The sequence below is a fragment of the Symphalangus syndactylus genome, chromosome 12 (assembly GCF_028878055.3).
Source record: "Symphalangus syndactylus isolate Jambi chromosome 12, NHGRI_mSymSyn1-v2.1_pri, whole genome shotgun sequence".
NCBI lineage: Eukaryota > Metazoa > Chordata > Mammalia > Primates > Hylobatidae > Symphalangus > Symphalangus syndactylus.
In genome coordinates, this window is record NC_072441.2 from 90959480 (window position 1) to 90978884 (window position 19405).

Genomic DNA, 19405 nt, shown 5'->3' on the forward strand with positions numbered 1-19405 from the left:
TTATGTGGAAAATCATTAAGTACACACATACATTCTAAGAACATTACTTAACATAGCTGTAGACTATAGCATTATTTGTAGGATACTTTTGGTGGTGTCCTCAACATTCCTTCTTTGAGAGATTCAACCCACATCTATTGAGTACCTACTCTGTTCTGAGCTTCATGCTTAGTACTGGGGATATTACTGCAACAAAAGACCTTTCAGTCTAGTGGAAAAGTGCACATCTAAGTTTTGCCATTGAGCACCCAAGCTGTGTTTGTTGGGGTGGAGCATTTTACATGTTTAAACCCAAATAGTCACATACATGCAAATGCTGGCATTTGCCTTTTGATGGAGCAGGCAGGTTATATTAGATAAGATACCACAGAAGTAGTTGCTTTGTTGTTCCCCTTCCCTTATTAGGTGTAAGTCACATTGTTATCTCTGGACACCCAGGGCTTTCCTGTCCCATGTTGTAGCCATTTTATTTTTGGTTAGTGAAAATATGGGTCAGTGGTAGGTATTATCCTAATCTAGGGTGTCAGAATGATCAAGTAGAACTATTGATTCATCATGTTATAGCACATTTATTAAGTTAATAAACAATTTATGTCTATTCCAAAACCGAGTAGTTAAAGGGTAAGCCAGGAAAACTGATCATTTAATAAAACATAGAAAACTCTATAAGATTGAGATCTTTGGCTACTGATAGGTTCTTATAGCATCATGGAGATAATCCTTTTTTTTTTTAAAAGTGTTTCAGGAAGCACATCATAGAAATTAGAAGATAAAATTCTACCTTGAAGAAATGAAGGATCATTCAAAGTTCCTACAACACAGGCATTTGTGGAACCAGACTGCATCCCTAGAACGTGCAATGTTGCTGGGGTTAAACAGTAGTAAAGAGTTATTTCATTTGAGTGGAAGAGCTGAGTTTAAGAAGAGGAGGAATTGACCATCTCTTTTGTGCCAACGTGACTTTCTCCTTGTTCTTCTCTTCCAGGCTTCTCGGAGGATGCTGGATGATGAAATGACAGTCAGCCTTTCCCTGCCAAGTGATTCTAGCATGTTCAACAATAACCGCTCCTCATCACCTAGTGAACAAGAGTCCAACTCGACTTACGATCGCATCTTTCCCCTTCGCCCTGACTACCAGGAGCCATCTAGGCTGATACGAAAACTCCCAGAATTTGCTCCAGGGGAGGAAGAGTCAGGTGAGGATGATGTGGTGGGCAGGGGCTCAAGGGAGAAACCTCGACAAGCATCAGGTAGGTATGACACGCCTGCTCCCAGTTCATTGCATCTATTTTTAGTCTCTGCTAACCTCCTGAGAAGTCCACATTCTCTTTCTAGATTTGGTCTGCCGCTGCTCCTGGCCTAATTTGAACACCTCTCCTTTGCTACTGAATATAAGATGTGTGGAGGGACTCACATACCAGAAAAGAAAGAAAACAAAAAATAAAACATGTGAATTAGGTGTTAATACCAGAAGAACCTAAACAGTCCAACCAGTCTAACCTCATTTTACATGTCAGGAAAGTGAGAAAGTCCAGATAGAGTACTCACTCAACACCAAATTTCATGAGTGGGTAAAGGCAGGACTAGATTTTCACCTGGAGAAATAAATAAATAAATGAAGCTAAAGACATTCCAAAATTCCCAGTGGTGTAGCCATTTAAATAAGTAAAATAAATAACTACTTGAGTTATCTATTTTTTGTTAATTTCTCTTTGGTAAACATTTATTAGAGTAATATGAGATTTTATTATGAGAGTAAAATATTTCTCGCCTTTTCTCAATGAGTGGCTCACGCTTGTAATCCCAGCACTTTGGGAGGCTGAGGCGGGCGGATCACGAGGTCAGGAGATTGAGACCACGGTGAAACCCCGTCTCTACTAAAAATACAAAAAAAAAATTAGCCGGGCGTGGTGGTGGGCGCCTGTAGTCCCAGCTACTCGGAGAGGCTGAGGCAGGAGAATGGTGTGAACCCGGGAGGCGGAGCTTGCAGCGAGCGGAGATCGCGCCACTGCACTCCAGTCTGGGTGAGACAGCGAGACTCCGTCTCAAAAAAAAAAAAAGCATTGAAATAAAACAATAAAACAGGTAAAATAGTAAGTAGTGTCAGTTGATTCAAATTTCAATGTCTTTCAAAAAATGATGCAGAGTCATATCAGAAGGGAAGCTGGAGTCACTTCTTTAGCTCAGAGCAACTTTTCTATAAGATCATCAACCTGAGGGACCCGAGTCAGTAGAAAAGAACTTGTAGTGTTCAGGAGAGAGGAGCTAGGCCTGAGCTGGATGTAGAAGCAGACAGGACTAAATTCAAGAGCATAGGATTTTACAGGAAGGAGCCTGAAGGGGTCTTTTCAAAGGATAAAAGGAAACTTGGCATCTATTTTATTATTCAATGGATAGACGACATGAAAGAGCATGCTAAATTCAAGTAATTTCACAGAGACAGCAAGCAAAAAGGATATAAACTAATTTATTTCTTACGGTGAATGGAAGTAATTTACCTATTTCCTAAGTCTAAAACATCCCCCACCTCATATTTTAAGGTTTTTTTAAGTTAGAATATGCCTTAAGCTAGATCATATGTCTTTAATCTGAAAGTTTTTTATACCTAAAATGAGTTTTTAAGTCAATAACAGTGTCTTAAAATTAAGGTAATAAGTTCTTAAACCTTCAACCTTTAATATTCCCACCCTGATATACCATGAGCCTTCCTGTAGCTTCACCGCACAATTCCACAAGTTTAGCCACAGAATTTGTTAATGATCATCTATTATGAGGAAAAAAATGAGAAATAAAATGGTGTTCTACATTCTGAAGGCCACAAGAAAATCTGTAGAGGAAGCAAAACCATTTTCCAAGTAAGAATGTCATGAAGCAGGTTAGGCTTTCACAGGGGAATGTTTTAGCCCTCCTCTCAGAGTTCCTTCCTGAAGAGATCTCCAAAGACACTCCATGGAATGAGGCTCGTTGCCCTTGTCTTCCCAGGCTGCAGCGGTGTTGTGAAGCCAGTCCAGCCCAGTGGCCCTGAGGGGGTGCCCCACTATGCAGAGGCTGACATAGTGAACCTCCAGGGAGTGACGGGAGGCAACACATACTCAGTGCCTGCCGTCACCATGGACCTGCTCTCAGGAAAAGATGTGGCTGTGGAGGAGTTCCCCAGGAAACTCTTAACTTTCAAAGAGAAGCTGGGAGAAGGACAGTTTGGGGAGGTGAGTTGATTCTTTGAGTGGGGCCTCCAGTCCCTTATAGCTTGAAGAAGGTGGTTGGATAAAAATGATCAGTAGAACAAAGAGTCCCTTCCAGAGGTGGACTCACAACCGAATGTCTCTTCCACTTATCTCTCCTTGCATTGTCCTCTGGATTCCAGTGTCGGGTCAACCTCATCTTTGTCAAATAGCTGTGGAGTTCCTGGGACTTCTGATTTCTTTACAGGAGTTTTTAAGGCAGGCAAGTCACTAGACTTCAGATATCTTGAAAAACATTCAATATTTTCAAAAATGTTTACAGTAGATTACAGAGGGTGGGATCCAGAAGATGTGATCATCTTTTATGAACTGTCCAGGAACATTCTGCTGCTCAATAGCCATTTTGTTTTTTTCCCCTTTAATGGGAGTTATATGTAAAATGGTCAAAAACAACCTCGCCCCTGCCTTTAGTCCCAGAATCAGCCGCTAGGGAATGAATCACCAACTAAGATAAGGAGGAGTACTCTTTTCATTTGCCCTCAGAGTGATGCATGCATTATTAAACTTTTCATTCTTGCATCAGTCACATGAACCTTCTGGGAGCTGAAAGCAATGTTTTGAATTGTAATAGGAACTCTTCACCACTGCCATCTAAACTCCAAATAAAACACTTGGCTTCCTAAGATATGTTATTGGTTTTCAGTGTGGATCTCATGTTCTCTCCTTAGATAGGTCTGGTGTTGCAAGAGGTGGAGGGGCCCATGTTATCTGTTCATGGTGTGACATGTACTCATTCTGTCCCCTGGGTTGAAAACCCACATCTGTTATACTGTTACTAATACACACGAGTTGCTTATAATGCTAAGCCCTATACTAAGGGATTACTTTAGGAAATTGCCTTATGTTTCACGTGATCCAGTGACTAATGAATCGAAGTTCAAGCATTTGTAATAAAAGACATTTTATATCGGGCTATGCTGTAATATAATATTGTTATTGATTCATTCATTCACTTAATGTTCCAATCAATGTGTATTTCTAAGGCAAGAAATTAGCATATTAGCTGGGTACTTTACCATTGTTTTTAATCTTACCAATTATTTGAATCATAGGTATGTTACACATATCTTCTTATTGGTCTTTCGATCATTTTGCCTGAGTTGTAAGAGTTAGTTTATCTCCAGGAAACGCCCAGCAAGAGTACTGAGACATCTTAAGGAGAAATGATGATGCTGAGACTAGATGACTTTTGTCTAGGTTCATCTCTGTGAAGTGGAGGGAATGGAAAAATTCAAAGACAAAGATTTTGTCCTAGATGTCAGTGCCAACCAGCCTGTCCTGGTGGCTGTGAAAATGCTCCGAGCAGATGCCAACAAGAATGCCAGGTCTGTGGTCTACATTTTGAATTTTCCTTTATGTATTTCATCTTTAGGACCAGGAATACTCCTGGATACTTCTGAGCAATTTTTTCTTTTGAGATGGGAAGGTCGGTGAGCTGCCTCCCATTTCCACTGTTATCCTTTTTCTTCTTCTGATGGGGTCAGCAGTCCTCATCTTTTTCTCCACCTCTCTCAAACACAAAGATACACTTTCCATTGTACTTGCCACATATTTACTTCCTAACCCCCTGTGCACAAGCACTGTACTTGTTCCCAACATATACAGCTGTCTAGATGTGTACTTCTTTGGTCTTTATACACAGACATACTCCTGCATGTCATTACCTCCTCTTGACAAAATCTTCAGAATCACACATGACTTTCTTGCTAAGCCTCTTCCAGTCTCCTTTTTTCACATTTCTATTTATTTTCTCATCCTTTTATTCTCTTTTATGCTCCTTTTCTTCTATCTCCAGCAACCCTCAAAATGAGAAGCTACCTCTATTTGGAAAATTATCTATGAACCTCAAAGCAAAAGGATCCACGGTTCTCTGGCAGTTTTCCAAACTGGCTAATAATCTCTTGGATCTTTTTCTACATAAATTGCAGTTTCCAGCCACACTCCATTGTCTGACAGCCTTTCCATTACAATAATGGTGAGTTAATCCTCACCCAGAGAGACAAGCTGGTTGAAAGCTGGCTGTATGTGTCCCAGAGAAATCTCCACACCTGGATAGCATACGCATTTTCCCATTTGTGTTGTCTTGATTTGTCCCACTGATATTCACAGTGAAAAAAAGTTTATTATTCTTATTTTCCAAATTATCATAAATTCCAAGAATGGTGATAGACTTCATTAAAAGTCTTGCAATGGACAGGACGTAAGATAAAGAAGAGAGAAATGTGAGGAAATGAAACTGGAGGCTTTGGAAATTTAACTGATAATTTCAATCTTTAAGATACTGGTAAGAATAAAAAGTGACATTCTCTGGGTCTTATAGAGAGATGAAATATTTCTTATATTAATCTTAGCACATGATTGGAGAAAGTGGCATGAGGGGAAACAAAACAAAGCCAAACCACAGGACATAGGATATGACCAGGCCTTTCTCCATTGTTCCAGTTGGTGAAGTTTGCCATTCCTCCACCTGTGTCCTTAGCAATGATGGATGGCCATGACTGTGAACCCTCCCAAGCCATGGAAACCCCTGGTTTGAGACAGAAGGGGGAATGAAAGAGGGGAGGTGTTGCATCAGGACTGCATTGATTGCAGTGGTTTATATTGACATACTATGACTTCCAGTCTAGGATTCCTAGAAAACTCTTGGAGGGCTTATAACTCATCTGCTCCAACAGTTTTGGGAATGTGGGCTAGAGGCCTCACTAACAAAATCTTGCTACTTTATGACCCAAGGGTGTCTGTCACCATGTACTCAAACAATTATTAGTATTGGTCAAATGAATACTTCTTTTGACATGACTACCACCACAGCCTTTAAAGAGCTCTGTTTTGGACAGGCTACTAAATACATGTTGCAACTGACTGATGGTTCATACTGCATTAAGAAAAGTCAGTATGAGAAAATAAAGAGTAATCAGATAAGCCAAAGCATGGTTGTTCACATCATACAGAGTTTCTTCACTAGTAATAGAGTGACTCTATGGCTTAAAAAAAAAAAAAAAAAGGTAAATATCCTTGTGCACTTAAGATATGATTTTCAGTGAGACGTTTTACTCTGTAGAGTGGTTTTTAGCAGCCTATTTTTAATTCAGCAAATATTAATCACTTTCTGTGTGGCAGGGATTTTGTTAGATGTGAGGGATAGAAATGTGAATAAGTCATGGATCTTGTTCTCAAAAACATTACAATTGAATAAGCGTCATGATATTTCAGGAGGAATACAATGAGACAGATCCAGGTGTCAATTTCTCTGTCCTCTCAAAAGTTATCCAAAGGGAAACAAGATTTAGCATAATGTCCAGGAATAGAGCTTGGTGTGCATTCTTCTCTCTCTTGATTCTGACTCTGGCAACTTCTGAGTTTATCTATGTCTGTATCCTCCCAAGGAATGATTTTCTTAAGGAGATAAAGATCATGTCTCGGCTCAAGGACCCAAACATCATCCATCTATTAGCTGTGTGTATCACTGATGACCCTCTCTGCATGATCACTGAATACATGGAGAATGGAGATCTCAATCAGTTTCTTTCCCGCCACGAGCCCCCTAATTCTTCCAGCAATGTACCCACTGTCAGGTAAACAGGCCAGGTCTTCCATCTCCTCCCTGTGGTCATGAGAGTAACCTGGGATCTGAAAATAGGGAGCAGTGAGCCTTAAAGTGTATCACTGTTCTGGGATGGTGGGGGAAGTTAGTGTGCAGGGAATAGTGGAGCAGCTGCCCTTTGGGGGAATGCAAGGGATTCATCAAGAGTAGAGAAAGAATGTTGAGCTTTCAACCCTAGTTTGTTGATACCAGTTTTAGAATGTGTACCCTTCACATCTTCCTGTTTCCATAGACTACCTTCTGTCTTCTTGTCTATTTCCTCAGTTACGCCAATCTGAAGTTTATGGCTACCCAAATTGCCTCTGGCATGAAGTACCTTTCCTCTCTTAATTTTGTTCACCGAGATCTGGCCACACGAAACTGCTTAGTGGGTAAGAACTACACAATCAAGATAGCTGACTTTGGAATGAGCAGGAACCTGTACAGTGGTGACTATTACCGGATCCAGGGCCGGGCAGTGCTCCCTATCCGCTGGATGTCTTGGGAGAGTATCTTGCTGGTAAGTTCTCAGCATTTTAAAGCCCTATCTAACAACTGGCTTGTGGGCTCGCACGCATGACACGTGGAGACAAACCTGAGACAGCAGGAGGTAAACTCAATAGACTGTAATATTTTCTCTGATTTGAAATTATTTTCTTTGTGCACTAATTCTTATTATTTAATGCTTGCCTATTTCTGCAAAAAAATTAACACATAAAAATTTAGGGAGACAAATTAAAAAGTATAGGAGATTTATTATCTTTGTTTCTCTTTATCATTTCTACCTAGTGATTGTTCTTAATTTAAGATATTAAAAACCTTATCATTTAAAGAAATGTTACCTATACAAGATATTTTTTTCCATTAGTTTCATAAGCATTTTTCTCATAATTATATAGACTAGTTCCTATAATTGTATTTCAATACTTTTCAACATGTTCTTTTTAAGTTCATCATTCTTTGCTTTATAATTTTTGATTCTTGATATTCCATACCATAAGTGAGTAATTTTTTCCAAATATCTCTCTTAGAGGTATATTTTCTGTCCATGCATACCTGAGACTTTTTATTGTTGATTTTACAACCACTCAGCTGATTTATAGACTCATTAGACTATACACTTTTACTTCCTATAATGCCACGTACATGTTATTTTATCTTTTTTCTTGTGTAACATTGCAGAGAAAAGTCTGAGACCAATTTGGTTTTGTCCATTTATGATTAATCTGCTTATTTCCTGCTAATATTCTTATAGGATTTGTAAATTAATTTTGAAATAAAAAATGTATAGTTATTCCCTTCCACTCACCAAGATAACCACTATCAATACTTTGGTATATTTTCTTTGAGGATTTTTTTCTATACATATATTTTTTCTATGCATGCAATTTTTTTCTATGCATGCATTTATATACATATGTACATATATGTAATTTACATTACGTAATTGGGATGACATTATGCCATACAATTCTCTATCTCTATTTTTAACTTAACATTTTATTATCTGCATAATATTCCATTGTGTAGATATATACTATAACTTAATAATGCCTCTATAATTTGATATTTAAGTACTTTCCAATTTCCTGCTATTTTATGAATGATGCTGTGATGTACACCAGTTTACATAAATCCTTATAAAGATCTTTTTCACCTATATGTATGAATTGCTATATTTTACCCATTTCTAATGGGATAGTTAGGCATTACTCTCCCTAAAGGTATTATGTGGTGTTGAAAACAATATATTAGACTGACATTCAGAGGACCTTGGTTCAAATTCAGTTTTTCCACTACTAATGGTCTTATTAACCAGAAGAATCTGGGAAGCCTCTCCTGTTTCATTTTTCTGATCTAAAAAATAAGGATAACTGGCATGGTGGTATGTACCTGTAGTCCTAGCTACTCAGGAGGCTGAGGCAGGAGGATGAAAATCTGGGCTGCGCTGCAGTATGACTATTGGGTGTCCTCACTAAGTTTGGCATTAATATGGTCACCCCTAGGAGCAGTGGACCACCAGGTTGCCTAAAGAGGGATGAGCCAGCCCAGGTCAGAAATAGAGGAGGTCAAAACTCCTGTGTTGATCAGTAATGAGATCAAACGTGTGACTGGCCATTGCACTCCAGGCTGGGCAACATAATGAGACCCCACTTCTCAAAGGAAAAAAAATTTAATAATAAATAATATCATCCACTTCACAATGTTGTTGTCTGTATTGAGTAGAAAATATGAGTAGTCAATGCATGCTATTTACACCTGAATCTCATTGCTGTCACTTGTTAAAGTCTATCTTTCAACACTGATTATCACTGAACTGGTAAAGGAGAGTCCTGGATTCACTGCAGGCACTTAAACTAGATTCCTCTAACGTAAAAACCATTGACTTCCTATTCAGATTTTGCCTTTCTCAGGAGCATTTTCCCAAGGCTACCCTAGAGTTGAAAGGTTGACCTAACACTCAGTTGCAGAGTCGAATAGCTTATGGCTGCATTTTTTTCGGCTCTTGGATCTCATCCCCAGAGAAACAGAAACAAGCTGAGATCATGAGAATGAGCGAATGGGCTGTTTCTAAATACTCCATGCACATCTTGGCATTTGCAGAATTCCTTGCCTGTGGTGGGGGAAGGGGTATAGCTCCAGATCATGAAATTTAACCGGGTGTTGTTGTGCACAGGTTATTCTGATTTCCCATTCTTTTCTTTACTTAAATAGGGCAAGTTCACTACGGCAAGTGATGTGTGGGCCTTTGGGGTTACTTTGTGGGAGACTTTCACCTTTTGTCAGGAACAGCCCTATTCCCAGCTGTCAGATGAACAGGTTATTGAGAATACTGGAGAATTCTTCCGAGACCAAGGGAGGCAGGTAAGAACTGTTGGGAATGAATGGATGTGGACCTGTGTACCTTGAAGGATGGAGAATGGCAAGTCCTAACTTAGCAGGAGTGGGCCGAGATGGAAGACAGACTATCCAGATGATAGTCTTTGTCACTAACTATCCAGATAATGTGAAAGACAAGTATCCCCCCTAGGCATCCATACACTCTGCTTTATCTATGTGTCAACTCATTGACTCTTGGAGAGCATAAAGGGTCATGTGAGGTTTCTCCCCAACTCAAAGGTAGCAGGAAACACAGTCCTATCTCTCATGTTTTATCTATTTCTTGATCTAGACCACGTGGTTTTTCTTCTGGGTCAAAAGATAAAAGTGTAAAAGGGACATATTAGCATTCATTAAAAATATAGCTTAGTATAAGAAATGGGGTTGGTTTTGACTATCTAGCAATGTTTCTAGACTTGGATGTCTGAAAATGGGCAGATATATCCTAAACTTGTTGCTCTTGGAAGGTATCTCTGGGCCCAGTATTGTGACATCTCAGGACTCAGGGAAAGATGAGTTCCCAAGCTCCCCAGGAGTCTCAATTCCTAGCCAAGATACTCCAAGCTTTTTTTTAGGTGGCTTAGATTTAAAATTCCTGTGAGGTCTGGAATTTAAAGCTTGCCAGTAACTACAGCACTGCACCTCCCCAAAGCGGCCTGGCAACAGCATACCCTTGGATTATGGTATCTTTACCAGGAAAAGGGTAATAGCTGGGGAAGGATCTTGCAGACAATAAAAAGTGGATCTTCTGTGGCTTGAATAGATCCAAGCAAGCCAAAGATAGATAAGGGATTGACAAGAGATAATACATTATGCATATTAAAAATAAGAGAGGGGTCTCAGAATTTAATTGTATCTTGATACTCTGTAAATATTTTGGCATCAGGGAGTCTAAATTAGCTATCTTGGTTATGAGGCAATTTGCCTTCTTACTACAGTAAAAGGAAAATTTACTCCCGAGTACATGAGATAAGTGAGTGGGCCAAAGAAAAATGTTGTTTTCTGCCTCTGCCATGATTGGCTCAGCCAAGATGAACTTCAATATGGGTTGCCCATAAATGGAAGATTTGGTCTCTTTTTGGTTGTTTCATCTTTTGCATGAAGGTAGGGACCACATAATGGCCCATCAAAAAATTCTGCTCCAGAGAACTGCAGAAGACAAATGGAACAGCTTAGACAAGGGCTGATAGGATTCAGAACTTTCATGAGTAGGAAAAATGGACACCACACTCATTTCAGTTATCAAGTTCAAGAAAGTGGGCAGTGGGCAAATCAAACCATGATGCAAAGATACTTCCCTTTCCCCCGTCTTTGTAATATTCTGTCTCTCTCTCTTTTGTTTTCCTTTATTTTTGTTCTCAAAGACTTACCTCCCTCAACCAGCCATTTGTCCTGACTCTGTGTATAAGCTGATGCTCAGCTGCTGGAGAAGAGATACAAAGAACCGTCCCTCATTCCAAGAAATCCACCTTCTGCTCCTTCAACAAGGCGACGAGTGATGCTGTCAGCGCCTGGCCACATTCCTATGGCTCAGGTCCTCCCTACAAGACCTACCACTCACCCACGCCTATGCCACTCCATCTGGACATTTAATGAACCTGAGAGACAGAGGCTTGTTTGCCTTGCTCTCTTTTCCTGGTCACCCCCACTCCCTACCCCTGACTCATATATACTTTTTTTTTTTTTTTACATTAAAGAACTAAAAAAGGAAAAAAAAAGCCTAGGGCAGATACAATCTAGTAAAAGAAAATCTTACTTGGTATACCAAAGTGTTGGATAACAAAGGCTAGAAAATTCAGATAATTTATAAAGGTTAACTATGCTTGTGCTTATAAATGTGCAGATTCTACAATATTTTTCCATGTCATTCTAAAAGAATCTTCAGAAAGAAAAACTTGAAGAATACTAATGTCTTGGGAAACATGAGATTAAGTTTAGGGAAAACACCTGATAGATGAGGAGAATCTGAGGACTCAGAATTCAGCAACTAATCACAGGTGATTTTCTAATTTGGCCTCTGGACATGTCTCACTGTTTGTATTTCTCTCTCCTGTCAAAGTGAATGATATATTCTTGAAAATCCCCAATTTCTTGAAATGGGTGTTCTGTTCATTCATGGGCAGGGGTCAGGATTGAAGTTCATATATGAAACAACTGGGGATGTAGATAGGAAAGAATGTCTGCTGCAAGAGTGTGTGAAGGGGGATTGTCATTTACAAAAAAAAAAAGTACCTCATGGATGGAAGGATTCATGAATAGACAATGGACACAGGAAAGGAGGTCAATGGAGGACACATAACAGACATGCTATCCACCATTTATTTGTGATTTTGTAAGAGGGTTCTCTTCTTTGTCTTGTTCAGATATTTTCATGTGTGTGTTTTAGTGAGAATCTGAGTTTTTAATCAGTAAAGTCTGATGTTTTGATATCTTGATGGTAGACTCTTGAGTTCATCTTGTCCAAAACTTCTAGCATTTTCAAGGATGAAGCCTCTGTGGGCTTTGGGCTTCGGGCTGAATTTCTCAGGCATAAATACCTAATGGCCTTGTCTAAGAGGGAATAGATCTGTTCTGAGTATCCCCAAAAAAGTTGTCCTAGGACTAATGTGGAGAAGTTACAGGGGGACTGATTTCCATTCCTTATTGGGGAAAATGAAGCACTCAGAACATACAAGGATAAATGGGCTGCCACCAGAGGTGAGGAGTCTCTTGTCACTGGAGAGGTTAAGATAGAGGCTCAAGAACAATGCAAGGAAAATGGAGGTTTTCAAACACAAAGTAGATGGTGGTATGAGACGATGTTTAATGTCCTTCTCACTCCGAGAGTCCTTGATTCTGGAGAGGCACAGGATGAGCATCTGTTGCTACTGCTGAGTATACACACTCTTGCCTCCGAGATGGCATGACCAGCAGAAAAGAAAGCTCAAGGCTGTGGCTTCAGAATTCATGGAAACAGAGCCACTGTCAAGAAGGAATCTGCTCAGAGCAGATTCTGAGCTTTCACACTCCACAAATCCTCAGATTTAGTGGGAAGCTGGAAAAAGGAACTCTTCATTCCAATTGAGGAGAAACAAGAAAACATTACAAATCAGCTTCCCAAGCTAAGAGGGAATAGCCTTGACCCCTTGGGTCTGCCTCTGCTGCCCTCATCAGTTTACCTTCTACAACAGTTTCTCAGGAACATGTGTATTTCCCCATTCAGCTTTCAGCATTGCTCCACGCCACAGCATAAGCATAGATCCCAAGTCCACGGGCTCCATTTTGCAGGTCATCTTCTGATCCTAGCAAATGTCCTTTCCCCATAGTTGTCCTACGCCTTTGGGCTTTAGTCTATCCCAGGACTAACTGTGGAGAAATCATTGGTTTGAGAGTCAAGAGAGCATTGGTTTGGGAGCTTTAATCCTCTTTCTGCTTCACACTAAGTGTGTCATCTTGGCTAAATCACTTGGTCTTTCTGCATTTTGTTTTCTTATTTATAGGATGAGGAAATTAGATTAAATGGTTCTGAGGTCCTTTCTGGTTCTGATATGTCCAGTACTCACTGGATAATTGGATCTATAACTGATGGATTTAGTAATCTGGTCATTTCTTGCTCTGAAAATTGTAGTCAGCAAAAGAGATCATGGAAGAAATCACTGTAATGGTAGTAATAGTAACACATGCCATTTGTATTGTGCATTAGGTTTACCAGGTATTTCCAAATACATTAGCATATTTGATAAGTGCAGGGCTAGATACCTTGGGACCTGCCACACTCCACTTTCAAGATAAGTATTAGCTTCATTAGAATTAAAGGGACTTGAACTCAGGACCTGCAGTCTATTCTTCTTTATCCACATGCCTCTGGTAGGGCTACATCCAGACCATGCCATGACTTCTTATGGAGCAAGAGAAAATAATATTATTTTATCTTCCTTTGCCTAAAATCTCTCCACTTATTCTTTTTTATGATTCTGCACCAGTTCACTGGGTTATTCTATGATTCCATATATTTTTTTAAAAATCATATTTAAAATGAACTTACAATGTCTGAATTTTCCCGGCCTTGAGTCACAGAAGTAATCTGTTTCAGATGGCTGCCCAATATGTATTATCATGTAATACATATCTGTATCCTTTTCTGGGATGAAGAAGGCTTCAACTTCTGGCACTGAGAGCTTTGTATTACAGACACAGGTTTAGTTTCTAGCTTAGTCATGCCTTTAGAGTTTAGTAGCACAAATCCAAGCAACCCAACAGAATACATGGTGAGGGCCTAATATATAGAATTTGAAAGTAGTTCAAATTTGAATTAGAGGAATGAAGCTAGGACTTATTAGGAAAAGGAGATAGAAAAAAATGATCAGAAATTGTGGGGCCTTATTACCTTTGCAGTAAGTTATCTTCTTCATGATATATGTGAATTATTTTATGTGCAGATTGTGTTTTGGGATTGTCAGATCTAAACTTATATTCTTGCTGGCTAATGTGCTGATAGCTAGGTCTGAAACTTGATGTGCTCTCCAGACACATATGTGATCAGAAAAGATCTAGAGTGCAAAGAGGTGCCTGAGGAGCAAAATGTGGTTTTAATGTTGGGAAAGATCACTTGCAAGTATTTAAGACTGTATAAAGAAGAGGATTGTATGCAAGTGGGGTGAAAAAAAAGGATACGCGAATGTGCATATGACTGAATAGGGAGGAAGGTCAGGGCTAGAAAGGAGGCTACATAAAAAGGGGCAACGGAGAGTGCACAGGAAAGACACAGGGGAAGGTCAAGTCGAGCAAGGTAGAAACAGGAGTAGCTGGAGCCATTGGGAATCCATTTTGAAACAAGAAGGAGTTTTGAAAGGGAATAGGAAAGTAAGTGTCTTGAAGTAAAAGATAAATATGGATGGAGAAAGAAGAAATTCTGGATTATAGAGATGATAAAAATATTTATTAAGAAATGAAGTCAGGTTCAGTGTACGAAATGGAAAGGAATTTTTCAGAATTTTAAGAAAGGGGAAGTTCCTCTTGGAAAAGATATAGCAACCATCGGGGAATGACCTTTTCATTTCAGAAGAAGTGGGTGAGGAAGGTGGTTTGAGCATCGGGTATATTCTGGACCATTTCAAGTGCTGGTGAGAAGAAAGGGACTCTTTGCCTGAACTGGGCTTGGTTTTCCAAGTGCTGCTTTGGAAATGAAGACCCAGAGATGCGGAGCTTATGGTAGTTCATAAATCTTCATGTTCTATTATCTTTCATCTGTCAATAAAGTTCATTTTCAATAATGCCCACCATTGCTGTGCCCAGAATAACCACAGGCAAACATCAAAACAATACGCATAAGTTAGACAAGATTAAATCTTGTCTGATATCTGCACAAACAGATATGCACCATGTTGGAAACATGTGTTTTTCTAGTCCCATCCAGGCTTCCCACAAGAAAGCCATGATGTGGGTCTAAGCCATACGTTTTGAGTAAAGGAGAATAGAAGAAGGGGAGTGTCCGCAAAATGGAAAGAGATGAAGATGTTCCAAGGACGTATACTAAAACAGAACAGTGAATGTTTTGCCCAAAACTACAAAAATAAAAGAAGAAAAGAAAATTGCAATATATGGCTACTAAGTCTTTGATCGTAAGTCGAATTTATAGACCTGGAATTTGCCATCCTAGTCTTTCCTTTTTAGTAAGACTTCTGTCCTCTGGCAGTGCATATGGTAGGTCTCTAATATTTCTGCATCTCCAGGAAGATGCAGATCCTTATTTTTGCTGGGAAATCCTTCTGAATAGAAAGGTAACATTTTTATAAAAACAGATTAATGTGTTTTTCACTTAGTAAATGTTTTCAAGAACTGAATTGAGAAGGAGAGAGACTAGAGTGGTTAATGGTGATTTGATTTCTGGCATTTTGAGTCTTCTGCTACAATTAGCTGCATTACTTGGTGCCAAAGAGCAGTGGGGAATTGTAGAGTTGCTGTATCCTTAAAAAAAAAAAAAACAAAAAAAACAAAAAAAACGAAAAAAACTTGTTATTTTGAAAGAACTTAAGGCTCACAAGATGTTACAAAAATAGTAGAGTGGCCTTACCCTAGATCTAGTTTTCCCCATTTATAACATTTCACTTAGTCCATTTTCAGAACCAGAAAATTAACATTGGCATAATGCTATTAACTAAACTAAGACCTTTTTTCAATTTCGCCAGTTTTTCCACACATATTCATTTAGTTGCTGGATACTTTTAATTCTTGCTGATTTGTAATCTGGCCTTGCTTGGATACAACAGGAAAGATACTATCTGGATAAAGTTCTACAGTATTAGAGAGACTATTAATACATTAATATGTTCCTTTATCATGAGCAATACCCTGCCTACACTGCTTCTAAATTTTCTGATTTGTTTGGCTGTTTGGCATCTGAAAGAATCCAAGACAAACTTAGAAAGATTAGGCAACACAAAAGACAGTAAAACCTGTTCATAGCTTGTTGCCTAGAAAACCAGGTATAGCAGGATATTCTAGATGCTTCCTGCTGCTTCTACAGTGAGTAGGATTAGCACTGGGGACAAAATGGGGAGTTTAGAGTAAACCAGTATTTCAGTCAAGAGTTAGTTGGCACTTAGTTAATGGCACTGGAAATAGCTTGTGGAGAGAATAGAATACAGTGGTATAGACTCCTAATGTTTGATAAAATACTATTTTCAGAGTGGTAGGGAGGTTTTATTTGCCTAAATGGCTGTTATTAAATGGAATAACAACCACATTAGACCAAGTTAATTGCAAACACAGCAGCAACCTGGGGAGAAGTTGAAACTCCAGTTTTGTGGATTAGAGTTTTGAGTTTTATGACTGACATTTTTAAGTCCCCTATTTAAGGGGTCAAGATTATAACAATGTGTGTCTTATTAAGTCCCTAGGTCATTGTGAGCACTTGATAAGTATTTGCTAAATGTTGTTTTTTTGAATGAATATAAGATGGAAACAAAAACTTCTCATCCAGTTAACTAGAGTGAATGTAGGGAGAATTGTTTTGCTGTAACATGGAGAGTTTATTTTCAAATGAGGAAAGAGAAAAAAATACTCAGACTTGTACCTGGTTAAGTGCATTCTCTGTTTGTATACTTTTTGATGGAGAAATTGATCTATAGAGCTGCTTAATTTTTTGAGGCATTTAGACAGCAATGAAAGGTAGTTCTCCACAGGACACCAAATCGAAAGAAGAGACCAGACTCTGGCCTCATACCCAGCCTATTTGAAACAAGCTATCTAGTTTCTCCTGCAGACACCTTGTCAACAACATGCAACAATGTCAGGTGCCTTGCAGGAAAATAATCTGAGTCCCACGCTAGCCTGTGCTCATCCACAATCACAATGAACATGTCAAGGAAGAATTTGCAGAGACTCAAGGGAAGCACAATGGGATAAGGTAATCACTTTCAGTGAAAAACTGTTTTCTTGAAAACAGGCTTGGACACAATTGAAAGTTGGCTTCCTGCAAACACACCAAGAGTCTGTAATCTAGCCTATCCATTATATGTCCTTTATTATTCATGATATCCTATTCTTCTACCTTTTGCCTGGCAACTTTTTCTGAGGACTGAGTTTCTGCAGCAATGTGATGCACCCTTCCTGTGATGAGGAAACATCTGGGCCCCCTTCTGCAGGCTGTGGAAGATGATGTTTCTTGTCAAGGGGTAAAGAGCAAATGGATTTATTTTCTGCTTAAAACTATCATAGACGTTCCAAATAGAATACATAAAATTTCTCTGTATTAGAAAAAGAAACGTGATACCAATTGTATATTTTCTTTTCTTTATTTATTCTCTGTAAGTCTGTCAGATGATAAATTGTAAATAACAATGATTAAAGAGTCATGCTACTGATGGATCTCCCTTTCTGTATAAACAGTGCCAGTTCTGGGCTTCATAACCTTTGCTCTTTATAGTCTTACATCATTCCTGGGGAAGTGATGGGGCATGGGCCAGAGCTGGGGTGTATGTGGTGTGGACACCTGTTTGTGGGGCTTTCCAACAAAGGATTATTTAAATAGGACTCTAACATATGAGTTGACTGTTTATTGGGAAGAAAGCATCTTGGTCTCTGACATATCCAAACATACGAGACACTGGGATTTTACGTCCTCACATTAATTAGTCCAGTTCCGGGGAATCCTGTCCAGAATTAACTGGTGATCCCTTATTGTTATGGTTACAGAGTTGTCTTGTTTGATACACAGAAATCCTTTTTAAATCCAAATATAGTCTGTCTCAGACTACCCACACATGCACAAACCAAAAAAAAACTATGAAAACCAGAATTTAGATTCAGTCATTTTACTAGAGATTAGAATGAAATGACCCCAAACAACCCATTTCTTACCTGGTCTCTGAGAATAAGTTTATACTTTTAGTTTTCTGAGAATATTTCTTAGAATATGTGAGTTTTCTGAGCACATTTTTCAGCACCGGACATGGTAGATAAATCACAGGGCCGAGGTTTGGCAGGGATAGATGGGATCATTGTGTACCATATTGTTCTTCTGATTTCCAGGAGGACAGAATGAGCCCATGCAAAACATAAACTTATGATGATAAAAAAATACCTGTCCATTCACTCATCAATAAGAACATATTATGATGGTTATCAAGCTGTGTCCTATGAGTGATAAAATATTTGTAAAATATAAAATTAAATGGCATCTAGTGAACCCAGGAGGCGGAGCTTGCAGTGAGCCGAGATTGCGCCACTGCACTCCAGCCTGGGCGACAGAGTGAGACTCCGTCTCAAAGAAAAAAAAAAAAATTAAATGGCATCTATTGTGAACTGTATTCTAGTCTCTCTGAGCACCTCTAGCAGTTCAGCCCATCTTTCAAAAGTCATAACACCTTGAAAGCAGAAACTTTAGTGGAAAGAAAGGAAGAAGAGAGCAGTTTCATCACTTGGCTTGAATGAAAATCTTGGGGAAAGGAGAGACAGGTGGTCTTGCTCTGTAGCTGTCAGAACTTCACTTAATTCAGTCTGTCTTAGGCTGGCAGTCATCCTGAGACTGAGGTAATGCTGAGCCTCCACAGCCCAGGCCCTCTCCCTTCTTTATAGAAATGAGTTTTTTATGGGACAGCCACACAACCTGGTCTCCTTCTTCTTATTCCTCATCACCTCTGAGCTCTAGGACATTTTAAAATGAGCCTTTGGGTCTAGACTCTCACAATCAGGCTTAATTTTACTCCATGACTTTCAGAAAATATTGTTAAATTGTGTCTCTTTAGAACAGTTGAAAGTGGGATAAGTGTAGGAGCTGAGTTCCACCCCTACGATCAAGAAGTTTTATTGGCCGGGCACGGTGGCTCACGCCTGTAATCCCAACATTTTGGGAGGCCGAGGCAGGCGGATCACTTGAGGTCAGGAGTTCAAGAACAGCCTGGCCAACATGGTGAAACCCCATCTCTACTAAATATATATATATATAGACACAAAAATTAGCCAAGTGTGGTGGTGTGTGCCTATAGTCCCAGCTACTTAGGAGGCTGAGGCAGGAGAATTGCTTGAACCCCGGAGGCGGAGGTTACAGTGAGCCAAGATAGCGCCACTGCACTGCAGCCTGCTGACAGAGCAAGACTCTATTTAAAAAAAAAAAAAAAAAAAAAAGTTATATTTAGGAATCTAATGTTCTAATAACCAGATTTGTTCTTTCAATCTAATTTTCTCGATATAGGATAAATGATTACTAAGTAAGTTGGTA

At 39.2% G+C, this 19405-nt stretch overlaps 1 protein-coding gene across 7 annotated transcripts in view; it reads left to right on the forward strand.

Moving 5' to 3' along the window:
* DDR2 (discoidin domain receptor tyrosine kinase 2) overlaps positions 1-17546 on the forward strand; it is a 166271-nt gene extending 148725 nt beyond the window's left edge. For all 7 annotated transcript variants that reach the window (XM_063627147.1, XM_063627148.1, XM_063627150.1 and 4 more), the window contains 7 exons: positions 986-1196; positions 2983-3206; positions 4440-4567; positions 6629-6817; positions 7111-7345; positions 9541-9690; positions 11070-17546. In XM_063627147.1, the coding sequence (XP_063483217.1) occupies positions 986-1196; positions 2983-3206; positions 4440-4567; positions 6629-6817; positions 7111-7345; positions 9541-9690; positions 11070-11204 (1272 nt within the window). In that variant the 3' untranslated portion in view covers positions 11205-17546. The remainder of the gene's footprint in view (positions 1-985; positions 1197-2982; positions 3207-4439; positions 4568-6628; positions 6818-7110; positions 7346-9540; positions 9691-11069) is intronic.
* Positions 17547-19405: the final 1859 nt, after the last annotated feature.